The 12,839-nt window shown below is 33.4% G+C and overlaps 2 protein-coding genes across 5 annotated transcripts; one reads left to right on the plus strand and one right to left on the minus strand.

The window, feature by feature from the left end:
- On the plus strand, window positions 283–4,857 carry LOC109343793 (probable protein phosphatase 2C 59). Of its 4 annotated transcripts, XM_019582270.1 has the most exons (11): window positions 283–385; window positions 590–805; window positions 1,443–1,570; window positions 2,326–2,424; window positions 2,530–2,688; window positions 3,213–3,299; window positions 3,389–3,480; window positions 3,739–3,813; window positions 4,358–4,492; window positions 4,523–4,572; window positions 4,619–4,857. In XM_019582270.1, the coding sequence occupies exons 2-10, from the start codon at window positions 723–725 to the stop codon at window positions 4,556–4,558; spliced, it is 894 nt and encodes a 297-aa protein (XP_019437815.1). In that variant the 5' UTR covers window positions 283–385; window positions 590–722; the 3' UTR covers window positions 4,559–4,572; window positions 4,619–4,857. The 4 variants fall into 4 exon arrangements, with proteins under 4 accessions (XP_019437815.1, XP_019437813.1, XP_019437814.1 ...); XM_019582268.1 differs by having other exon boundaries at window positions 4,358–4,572; XM_019582269.1 differs by having other exon boundaries at window positions 4,523–4,857.
- Window positions 7,283–8,614, minus strand: LOC109343795 (zinc finger protein CONSTANS-LIKE 4-like). The gene is made up of 2 exons (XM_019582271.1): window positions 7,929–8,614; window positions 7,283–7,715 (listed from the first exon to the last, which is right to left on the minus strand). Exons 1-2 carry the CDS (start codon window positions 8,535–8,537, stop codon window positions 7,416–7,418), a joined length of 909 nt encoding a protein of 302 aa, XP_019437816.1. The 5' UTR covers window positions 8,538–8,614; the 3' UTR covers window positions 7,283–7,415.

A 12,839-nucleotide genomic window follows, 5' to 3' on the forward strand; every position in this document is an offset into this window, starting at 1 on the left:
TTCCTAGTAACCTAAGAATCCCATTATCTATATTAGAAAATGTACAACTATTATATTAAGAAAAGAAATGTACTCACTTGGAATGAAAAAAGTTTATCATACTTTATCTATCCATTCAAATTTAACTGGTTCTTATAAATAATATAAATGAATAATAAATATTCATAATATACAAATATTATGGTGAAAATAATAATAATAGCTACAATAATCATATGAGAACTTAATTAGAAAAAAACTTTACCCTCTTAGAAAATATTATGATTATTGTTGAACATCTAAGTTGGATCATTGATTGAACAAACAATGTGTAGCATTGAGCTAAAATCAAACAATAAACCAATTTTCTCTCTGTCATGCCATTTTTTTCTCTTCCCTTTCTTAGGTATGTCCTTTTTCTCTCTCTCCACCTTCAATTCAGTATCTTTATTCATTATTGCTCAACCTTCAATTCAGTATCTTTATGCTTTTTTCCTGTAATAATAACAAGATCTATGTACAAAGTTTATATCTTTTCTATGCAGTTTTTGTTTAATCTTATGAAATTAATTACATTTTCTTCCTTGGCCTGTTGGTGCTGTTTATGCAGGTTAGACATGAAAGTGAGTGATTTCATAATGAACTTCCATTAATGTTATGATCATTTGGAATTGTTGAATTAGAAATAGTGCTTTTGTTCCTTCATTTTCTCCAAAGAAATAGTATCTGGGTCTTCTTCAAATATGGGTTATCTCAATTCGGTTTTGTCCTCTTCAAGCCAGGTTCATGCTGCAGCTGATGCACCAGTCACTGGTGGGGGTCTCAGGTTAACTTCATTTTAACACATTCATCTCTCTATGGATCTATGGTTGGGTGAAATTTTTATTTTTTATAATCAAATTTTATGTAATCAAATTTTTTCTTTTTTCCTTTCTGGGTCTTTGTATTTAGTACTAACCATTTTTGTTATTGGTTAAATTTTTAATACTTGGATGTCTTATTGATTTCTGTTACTTGTGTCAATGGTGTATTCATTTGCATTTTCATGATTCTGTAATGTATTGTGTGGTTGTGCCAAAAAGAAAATTCTGATATGTGTTTTCTTTCATATGGATTTTAAATTCATGGTTCATGAAGCATATATGTTTTAATTTTGTTGATCTTTAATGGTTGTCCGTCTATGAAGTTGAATATTTGTATATCTGTTTCTGAGTTGAGAATGTGTGTTCTTGTTTGATGAAATTTTGTTTTTCATTATATATGAGGTGTGAGTTCTCTGCATTACTGGAAAGATGGCACTGTCTATTTAATGTTGTGTTGAAATTTGATACAACAACGACCAAGCCTCGATCCCACTGTGTTGAAATTTGATCCTAGAAAATTATTTGGCATTTCATTTTGAATATAAAGAATGAGACTGCTTGAGATTATCGTGACACGATTACTATGATTCGTGTCTACAGTCACAACGGCAAATTCAGCTATGGGTATGCTAGCTCTCCTGGCAGGAGATCTTCGATGGAAGATTTTTATGAGACTAGAATCGATGGTGTCGATGGTGAAATCGTTGGCCTTTTTGGAGTTTTTGATGGTATATTTACTTCTTTCTCTCATCTCCATCTCCATCCCCGGTATGTACAATGAACGGAAAACATGCCAAAACACTGCCATATGTCTAATATTAGTGTTTTCTTTAATTTATTAACTTGTTTCTTTTCTAGACTTTCCATTTCTTATAATATTGGAAAATTGATTGCGGTGTAACTTATCGTTGCCATATGCACATGCTAGTGTAGTTTTGCACTTATATTCATTACATGGCCAGCTTATGTAAATTTATTCAGTCTTCTCAGCTTTGTGCTTATATTTTGTCATATATATATACACACACAGACATTGGAAATTATGGATTTGTTCACAATTGTGGTCTCATCTCACTTTCGACCCCGAGTTAATTTGATTGTGGAAGGTTTGATTATTCTGTTTGCCCGTAGTATTGTTTGCTGCATATGAAGAAGGAAATATATCTGAAGGTTGCCCATCTCATTATCTTTCTGTGGGCATAGTTTCCAGATTCTTCACCCTCCTCTTCTTGAATCCAAATATCTCTTTTTAGTATTCTTTTTTGAAACTTTAGAACTTTCATATATTCCCTATATGGCTAATTTTCAACTGTATACCGTTTCTTTATTTGGCATCAGAGTGCATTTCTTTTCTAAAATTTAAGCATGTAAGAATTATTTCCTATTTGATATACCTATAATATAAGCCATGCTTGATGTAATATTATTATCTTCTAAGAAAAGTAGAAAGTAGTTGCAAGTTTCTTATTTATAACTCTTTCAGGTCATGGTGGTGTTCGTGCTGCTGAATATGTCAAGCAAAACCTGTTTAGTAATTTGATCAGTCACCCAAAATTCATTTCTGACACCAAATCAGCAATATGTATGTTATCTTCTACTGTGACTGCATGATACTTTTACGTGATGCTCTCCAATTTCGTAAATCTTGAGAGTAACTTTTTTCCTGCCGGACTTTTCTTTTCCACAGCCGATGCATATAACCATACCGACTCTGAATTTCTGAAATCAGAACATAGTCATAACAGAGATGCTGGATCAACTGCTTCCACCGCAATTCTAGTTGGTGACCGCTTGCTTGTTGCAAATGTTGGGGACTCCAGAGCTGTTATATGCAGGGGCGGTAATGGTAAGACTATTAGCTTAATACACACACATAGTATTATATACATTCATCACCACTAACTATAGAATTGGGAAGAGGGCTCAGGGAAGTTTGGGAATTCGGGAGATTGAGTATGTTACTCGTTGCTTAACAAACTCAGCACATAGCAAGTTGCCAACCACTGAGCCGTGAATGAAATTCTGCATTCATGAGGGACATGAATAAGAGAGGATTCTACCCGTCTGATAGTCTTTTACCTTTTCGGCTACTTTCTCTTGCTTTCCATATTGTACTTTCTCTGCTTCTAATATAATCAAGTGCAATCAGAGCTTGACTCTGATTTTTTCCTCATCTTAATTTCTAATATGAATCAGTACCTATCAGGCACTAACTTATTTTACAGTATGTTTATGTTAATGCAAGTGCTGTGATGCGGGTCTATACATGTCCATGACCAGTTCTTGTGCATCTGCTGTTAGATGATCACCTCAACCTTCATATTTTAAACGACTAATCAATATCTTCCTTGCAATTGTTGATTCCTATAGCCATTGCTGTTTCTCGAGATCACAAGCCAGACCAAACTGATGAGAGGCAAAGGATTGAAGATGCAGGTGGCTTTGTCATGTGGGCTGGTAAAGTCATCATATAGTTAGTTTCTTTTTTGTAATTTTAAATACTTATCTTGTTTCAAATTATCGATAACTTATTGTCACATTTGCAGGAACTTGGAGAGTTGGTGGAGTTCTTGCTGTTTCTCGTGCATTTGGTGACAGACTCCTGAAGCAGTATGTTGTTGCTGATCCAGAAATCCAGGTGTGTGTACTGTCTACTATCATTGCTGACATCCATTCAGGGATATTCCATATAGTTGTAGAAGATTATTCTCTACCTTTGCCTATATAGTTGTAGAAGATTAAACTTGTAAAGTAGCATTCTAGAGCTTCTGTTTTGAAATATAGTAGATGTCTCCTTTCCTGAGTGATCTTCTTTACTCCGATTGACATGGCCGTAAATCTCATTTTCTTGCCTGTTTATATAGCTAAGTTACAAACATGTTTTGTTGTCTTACAGGAGGAAAAGGTTGACAGCTCTCTTGAGTTTCTTATATTGGCCAGTGATGGGCTATGGGATGTTGTCTCAAATGAGGTTTGCAATGATTTTGATTTCTTCCACTTCTCATTGATTAAGCTTTGATGAAAAAGCTCATAGTAGTAATTTGTGTCAATGCCTTCTTTCCTAAAATGCGAGTCAAAGATTGTCTACACTAACAGATGAAAATCCACCCAAAAAATATGGAAAATTATTATCTCACCACTTTTCTTATCTTGACATGTTTACACCTAAATCCTGGTCATTTATTATGTACTCAATTTAGAGAGTAGAAGTCTTTTAATCAATAAGTGTCAAAAAGGCGTAAAAAGAGTAGTGTGAGAAAATCATGATTAGAAAATTAGTTTTCATTGAAAAGCCAACAAGGCTCACTTAGTGGCCTTGCTCTACTATTTGGCATTCTTATCATTCTCCATGTCCACCATTCCTGAGAAAAGTATGATTCAGCTTTGCCTCGCTAAAGATGGAACGATATAAAATTAGTCATATATGTAAAATACATTGGTTGCAAAACAAATAAAGTCGAATATCAGTAATATTTTTCCAACTCACTTAAAATTTGAAGCTTTTTTCCCCTCAGGAAGCAGTTGCTATGGTTAAACCAATCGAGGATGCAGCGGAGGCAGCAAAGACCCTGTTGATAGAAGCATCTAAAAGGGGAAGTGCTGACAATATCACTTGTGTTGTTGTTCGTTTCTTGATGAACCAAGGCACATCTTCTCATAGCAACTTGAACCAAGGTTCTTCTTCTCATAGTAGCTCTGATTATGCATCTTTCTGAAGAAGGGTTGTGCATTGCTAATGGTGGATCCAAAAATTGGAAGCAATCCCTGTTGCATGGTTCTTATAATATAGAGCTTTTCTTCACTGTTTCAGTTTCATAATTTGGTCACAATGTAGTTAGGAAAAGTGGATGTGTACAAGGAGTATGGCCAGATTTATAATTGGACATGCTGCATGTAAAACTGGTTCTTTCTGTCCATGTAATTTTATTAATGTTAGTCACTTAATACCATGTAACAGTAATGTATTATGGTTTGTATGAATTGTAATGATACAAATAAATATAAGAAACTCACATGCTTTTATTAGTATGTAATTGAAAAAAGTTTTGGAATTTGAACTACCCTTGTAGTTCAAGGGATTTTTGTGCTCATTTGTTATATACAAATTCACAGTTGAAGACTGATTTATGCAACTGCTGAGAGAAAATGATAGGAAATTTTTGCAGCACAAAAATCTCATCTCAAAAGTGGATGTTAGCCAAAATAAATAATAAACATGTACACTGTGATAAGAAATTTTAAAGCAAACTGAACCATCATCACATTGGTTATAGATAAATCGCAAGTTATAGGATATAAAACTGAAAGTGAATCAATGAAAGAAAGAATATAGAAGAATTATATGAAACAGATTTATAATGGTTTGGTCCAAAAGGGGATATTTTTGTCCTCAATTGGGAGTTTTATATATTGAACATAGTTTCTTCATCCTTCAAGTTAGATTATAAGCATAATAAGTTTAGAGAAAATGTTTCAGTTTTAAAACACAAAATAAGTTATTCCCTTCTCCCCATTTTAATTGTTACACAAAATAAGTTTCTATAATATTACTAGTAAAAGCACGCCAAGTATTCCACACAAATTTTAAAGCACATCTTCTCACCATACTATTTTTTTAATTAATACGTAGAATTTAAAATATTTAGTGAAAAAATGTTTTGTAAACCATTACCAGACTCCAATAGCATGGTCTCTACATGACTCAAACCAGCATGCACATATGCTTGTCCAGGCTGTTCATTAAGCAACGATGATAAAAAATAAATATTATGAGTGCCATTTTAATGGGTTATGTCTTTAATTTCAAATTAATATCATCCTTTATATAACATCAAATGACATTTGATCCATGTAGCCAAGCTAAGATAAAAAAATGGTTGTTGTCCTTATATTCTCAGATTTTTCAAAAATATCATATTTCATACCCATATCTATACATGTTATTGTATATGCAACATAGAAAATGTTGTATTTCACAAGTTTAGAGTTCCACATTGTTGTGTTTATACGCTAAAATTTGATTCTAGAGATGGTAAAGAGGGGAATGGGCTCGCGATTGAGTCTCAATTGGTTGTTGACTGTGCAAAACACTCGAGTGCTCATGATATATGTACTTTTAACCTTCTTAGAAAACACGTTTTTCATGTTCTCACTGTCTAAAACAATGTTGATGTATTTGCTTACTAATTAGCCATAGTACATCTCTTGTCCCATACAGTTTACTAATGTTTATGATTGATTAAAAAATATATTAAAATTAAAAATTAAATAATTTTCTGATCAATCAAAAGCAGTAACACATAGAATAATATATTTTTTGGATAAAAGATGTCCATCCATAAATTGCATGACAGCAAGAGTGTGGATAAAAAATAAATATAAATAAATTGCATTGAAAAGTTTATACATATTCTTTACCACTTTGCTCATGCTGGATGAAGACTGCATTGTTGCATAGGTGTCCATCACTCCTTATGAAATCCAAGCCCATCCCCTTGCGTGGCACACCATACTGTGACAAGGCCCACACGTGTACATTATATTTCGTGTTGGTTTCGAAGTTTTAACATCAAACAAAGGAACTTACGATACATCCAAATTTTGGGTTTCAAGTTTAGTACTAATCCTTATCTCGTTTTCTTGTATTGGAGTTAGAGGCAGACAGAGTCTTCCGGTATTCGCGGTTGTCACGTTTCAAATGCTACAATCAGATTTTGGTTTATTTTCAAAAGCTACAGTAGATATGTTTTGATTAATTTATAAAATATTTAGTAATGATCCTCACCAAGAACAAGTAAATACTTTATGTAATGATAAGAAATATCCAGAAATAGATAGAATGTGCTATATTGTAATATTCAGGCATAGATGATCACTATATCATTCATTCTTAATTTGAATTAGTTTTATTGAATGGTTGATGATGATCAAATATGATTTAATGATGAATTGCACGTATAAAACTCATAATTTTTACCTATCAATGTCTCCTTCCAAGCAAAATTTTAGTTACTTTAGTTATTAAAATAGATTGTTACAGCAAGTTCTTCAAGAAACAGAGAAATCTAAAATACAATTTTCAATAATACAATTATACTTTTAATTAGAATAAAATATATTTTTGTTATTGAAAATAGTCATCTCAATTTGTTAGAACTTAGCCGATCAAAATTTTTTGTTGGAACTTAGACCACAATGCACGTGTAATAGGAGATACCGAGATTGTAGGACTCAACTATTAGACACTAATAAAAAATAGTATTTAATGAAAAGGTGGGATTTAAAAATGATTAGTGTCCCATAAAAAATGATTAACTAATATGGAGTATCCATCTTACACCAATGGCATCCCAGATTTTGATACACTAATATTCCACATGTTGAAACCATGAAACCAAGATATAGAAACAACTCTTAACAAATTTCACCCATGATCAATACACAAAATACAAAGCAAAATAGTTTGCAACATTCCATTGCATGATTCAAAGCAACATCAAATATATACATGAACCCAACCATATGCATATTATTACACAGATTGAAAGACAAAGCATAACACAGAAAATTAAATTAACAAGCCGGAACGACGCCGTACCCGGCGAGAGGGTGATGATCAGAATCGGAGCGTTTAGCAAACCTCCCTTTGATCCTTGGTCTGGTTTCAGCATAAGCTTTTCTTGAAGCGTAGCGAATAGTCTTCTCGAACTTTCGGTTTTTCCTTTTCTCTCTGTACCTCATAACCCTAGCTTCTCTATCCACCGCCACTCCCGTACCGTGATTCCCTCCCTCCACCACCGCCACCTTGCTGTATATCTCCGACACCGGGTTCGCGTCCGGCACTACACCAACCTCCATCGACGACGATGACACCTAAACATACAAAAATAACCACATGTCAAGTTATCCTAATTACCGCAATTGTAACCGCAATATTAATATTGCTATTTTGGAGATTTTATAACTGCATTTGCCACAATTGTTTCAAAATTGCGGTAAATAAAACTCTCAGTGTTACAGTTATAGTTCAGAACATGTAATAGCAAAAGCAAAAGCAAAACCACAGGTTCAAGTTATTGTTCTTACACTATGACTCATTTGAGACTGTGAATGTGAGCAATAGAACTTGTAACCGTAGCTGAAAGGCTCGTTGTTCTGAACCGGAACAACACCGTCGTTAGCAGTGGAACTTTTATGCTGCTCCGTTTTCAGATCGTAATCCAGATCTACATAAGGAACCGGTTCCACTTCAGCAAACGCGTTCAGATCTGTTCCTTTCGGATTAGGTAGCAACCACGACGCAGCCTCAGCTTCCTCGGTGCTGACGCCATCATCAGCAGCATCGTTAGCGAAGAAATGGTTATCATGATCGACGAAGTTATCATCGGAACCAATGGAATCGTAGTTACAGAAGAAGGGAGTGACAGGCACGCGCTCGTGGCGTGCGGCGAGTGAGTTAGCAGTGTGGATATCGCGATCGCAAGCGAAGCATAGAGAAGCAGCATCAGCCTTGCATGTCACGTGAGCGGGAGCATGTTCGCAAACCTCGCAGAGTGTGACACGTGGATGGCGGGAGGAGAGTTTGTTGGCGGCGTGGATTTTGGAATCGCAAGAGGAGCAGAGGAAGGCGGAGTCAGGGCGGCAGAAGAGGGTGGCGGTGGCGGAATTGCATGAGTCGCAGAGCTTGGAAGCCATGGCTATTACTACAATGGCTTCGTTCTTTGGGAAATGGGTTTGTATTTACTACTTTGGTGGTTGTTGTTGTAAACGTTGAAAAAGGGTTGAGAAGCATGATTAAAAGAAACAAGTCTTTGTGGTGGGACAGGGATATCTGAAAGGAACTAATGGAAGACTGACACGTGGGATAGGCTTAGCCTTTGCTCTGTAGAAGACTTTAGAGCATCTTTATCAATAGGAACTTTAAACACATTTGTATCAGTCGACATAAATTTATCATTTATTTCGTTCTTTTATAGTGTTAATGAATCAATTATTATTTAGATTTAATCATTATTTTTAAAATAGAAGATAATATAAATAAATGGTAATTGACAAACCAACCATGTTTAAATCTTTAATCATTCAATATTCTTATTTTATACGAGTATAACATTTATGTACTAACAGCGAACTATTTATTTATATTATTTTATTTAAAAATTAATAATAATTATAAAAATTGATAGATAATGTAGTAATAGTATAAAAATTTCTTAGACTTTTAAATTTTTTTTGTCATCCTATATTCCCACTTTTTTCATTGCTTCCTTGCATGTCCTTGATTGTTGCTTCTACTTCTTCACCTGTGCCAATATAAAACAGCTCCACTATTATGTCAACTTCAAGTCCATTATTAATTATAGATAGACATAGCAAAATGGGGCGCCCGACTCGTTTAGCCTGCGCTCACAAATGTCAGCAAAAATTTAAGCGGGCATGGGCATGCCTATATTGATTAATGAACAAAATTTAATACTATGTCCATTTTAAAACGGACTACAGGGCTAGCAGGTGGCCCGCGGACATTGTTGAATAATTAAAAAAAATAAAAATATATATATAATAAATAAAATAAAATAAAATAAAGTAGTTGAAGATAAAAAAAGTAACAAATTTTTTGATATTTTATATGAAGTTTAACAAATCACATTAGATTACAATTTTTGTAGAGATTAAAACTCACATTACATCATAATTTATTTAAAATTTTCTTATTTTACCTTAAATTATGTTTATGGGTCACCCGCATGCCCAACGGAAATGCCTGCAAACTTGGCGGGCAAAATGGGCAAATAGGCAAATTTTGTATGTCCTGCCCGCAAAAAATATGGACTATGCGGGCGTGCCGCGGGCAATGTCTGTTTTGCCATATCTAATTATAACGATTACTAGAATATAGTGTTTTGTAAATCTCAAACGGAGAAATGATCCATATGTGGATGGAAATCTCACTTTTATGCAATTCACATGGTAACATATTGCATCAATTTCAATTCGCATAAATAATCTCATACTCATCTGTGTAATTTCAATTAATTTTCACAATAGAGGTTACTTTGACAACATATTGCATTAACTAATTCAAAATAATTACCAGACAAAAGGAAAAACACAATATGAGTCCATTACAAAAATTATAATATTGGAATTAAAACTTTTAGATTTGATATCTTTTATGACTACCAAATCTAATCTCACAATATAATTCCAAATCGAACATAACTATACATATCTTAAAACATACGTAAATATGTATACATAGATTCAGTTTGCATAATATAACAATATATAACACATATATATTGCAAAATATGATTTAGTAGTGCAAACTAAAAATATAAGTCCACCGTAAAAAATTCATGTAGAGTGTAACAAAAGTGCATATCATAGTTTTGAAAACTAGGATAACTTACCTTAGTTTTCTTTTAATAAAGCAAAAGAAGTAAAAAGCAAAAAAAAAATTCTTTAAAATTCAATACGTATATTGAATGATTTGAGAGAAGTTTTCACTCCTTTTGAAAACAATGATTGAAGTATATGAAGTGCTCACTGAATGTTGAATGTAGGCTTATAACAATATATACATGATTCCAAATAAATTATTGACACATAATGAGATTTAACAATGCATATAATGATCAATTCAGATATTCCCAATTTTTATAACATTACAGCGGAAGCGAACAAAAAAATTCCCAAATTAGAATTAGGGTTCAAACAAAATTTGGGGAAAACACCTTAATGGAGAATCATAAAAATTCAAAACCTCAGCTCTGATATCACTTGTTGAGAATTCCTTATGATTTGTGAAATACCAATCTTAGGATCTTGAATCTCATGATTCTCACACACATATATGAAACAAAGGTGCAGTGTCACACCCAAATCCATGTTCCTGGACGTACTCCTTTGGTCTACGTTTCTGGAAGAGGTTTTGTGGTATGATGGTTTTCCTCAATCAAATCTCTGATTCCTCTTGGGACTTGCGTTTTCACGCTGATTGGGAGAGGAGAAAACTGAATTTGATTTGGTGTGTTGGGGACCATAACCTTCCTTCTGCGTTACCTAACTTATAGAATTCTCATTATCCCCATGGTTAACCTGATATCCACCCATTAAGCCCATATCCTTTATCAGATTTTAGAAATCTAATGAGAGTCAGTAATTAGATCACTTATAATATAACTTCAGAAATAAATAACTGATATCATTGTATTAAATATATAATGTCTACCTTAATTATGAATTATAAATTTCTAATTAAGGTGAGCATCATATATTTGATACAATGATATTAGCTATTTATTTTCGGGGTTACATTATAAGTGATCTAATTAGTGACACCCCTTAGATTTCTAAAAGGTTATAAAGGATATGGGCCTAATGGGTGGATACCCACCAGGTTAACCCATAGGGGATAATGGGAACCCTATAGGTTAACACATCAGGAAGGTTATGGTCCTCAATACACCAAATCATATTCAGTTTTCTTCTCTCCTCATCAGGGTGAAAACGCAAGTCCCAAGAGGAATCAGGGACTTGGTTGAGGAAGGCCATCACGCCACATCTCTTTCAGAAACGTAGATCAGAGGAGCACATCCAGGAACATGGATTCAGGTATGACACTGCACCCTTTGATTCATAAATATGTGTGAGAATCATTAAATAGATCCTAGGATTGGTATTTCACCAATCATAAGGAATTTCCAACACACTTCTCTTATTTGGTATCAGAGCGTAGGTTCTGAATTTTATGATTCTCCATTAAGGGTGTTTTCCCAAATCTTGTATGAACCCTAATTTTAATTTAGGGATTATTGAGTTATGCTTCCGCTATTATGTTATAAAGATTGAGGATTTAGGGTTTAATTTGGGAATTATAAATTCTGATTGTGATTGTTAATGTCTTATATATATATATATAAGAATGTATGCGTGAATGGATTAAAGAATATTAACAGTGAGCAATTCCTTCTTTCTAAAAACTCTTTTGTTTTGAAACATGGACTGCTAGTGTCCTGAGTTCTTGTTTTTTTCCATCTGCTTACAATGTCAGAAAAACTCTTTTGTTTTATTAAGTCTGTTGTTGTGTGATTATGTTTGGCCGAAATGCTTCACCAGTGAAAGTTGAATCACGTGCATGTTGTGTATAATTTCAATTTAGTTTTAAGAACATATACCAAGAGAAAGAAAATGCAAGTGATGTTAGAGATTATAAATTTTTACTGCCCTAGTTGGTCTACGATACCCTAGTAGAAGCCCTCTTGAACATGTGAGTGAATATGAAGGTTATATTTTCGAGAATGGACAAGGGCTAGTACAGATTGTTTACCATCATGTGTTGATACATTATATGTTCTGCATTTTATTGATGTGCATAATTTCTGCACTAACGTGAATGCAATTGAGATATGTGTGTTAGGTACAAATTTTGTTCTTTAATTGATTCTGCACTAATATAAGTTTTGTTCTTATGAACATTTGGATTAAATATTTTTTTAATAATGGATCCATTTTTTTCTCTTTTGTCTGGTAATTATTTTGAATTAATTGATGCAATATGTTGCCAAAGTAACATCTATTGTAGAAATTAATTGAATTACACATATGAGTATGAGATTATTTATGCGAATTGTGTTCGGCCCAAAGGAAGACACAATTTGGCAAAATAATGACATACATGTAATGATAAATATGTAACAATTATAAAGTTTATTTTAGGTGAATAATAGTCGGTCCAAAGAAAGGCTATTGTTTGACAGAACTGATTGTTAATATTTGATCATTACTCTGAGAGTACCATTTACAAATTGATTTCTCTGTCCAAAGACTAGATATTGATGTTGTGTTAGGTATCTTGTGATGGGTCTATTATGTGAACATGTCTTGTTTTAAATATATTACATGACTTGTTTGTTTATATTTGAACATGTTATTAATTCTTTGTTATATGGATTCAGTGTCTTTTACCAATGCTGCAAATTTTTCTGCTCAAAT

Source organism: Lupinus angustifolius, chromosome LG03 (genome assembly GCF_001865875.1).
Source record: "Lupinus angustifolius cultivar Tanjil chromosome LG03, LupAngTanjil_v1.0, whole genome shotgun sequence".
NCBI classification, from domain to species: domain Eukaryota; kingdom Viridiplantae; phylum Streptophyta; class Magnoliopsida; order Fabales; family Fabaceae; genus Lupinus; species Lupinus angustifolius.

Coding starts and splice junctions, on each gene's coding strand:
- LOC109343793 (XM_019582267.1), top strand. CDS start 723: ATGGGTTATCTCAATTCGGTTTTGTCCTCTTCAAGCCAGGTTCATGCT. Junction 806..1,442: donor GTCACTGGTGGGGGTCTCAG/GTTAACTTCATT, acceptor TCGTGTCTACAG/TCACAACGGCAAATTCAGCT. Junction 2,689..3,212: donor TATATGCAGGGGCGGTAATG/GTAAGACTATTA, acceptor TGATTCCTATAG/CCATTGCTGTTTCTCGAGAT.
- LOC109343795 (XM_019582271.1), bottom strand. CDS start 8,537: ATGGCTTCCAAGCTCTGCGACTCATGCAATTCCGCCACCGCCACCCTC. Junction 7,716..7,928: donor AGTCTCAAATGAGTCATAGT/GTAAGAACAATA, acceptor TTGTATGTTTAG/GTGTCATCGTCGTCGATGGA.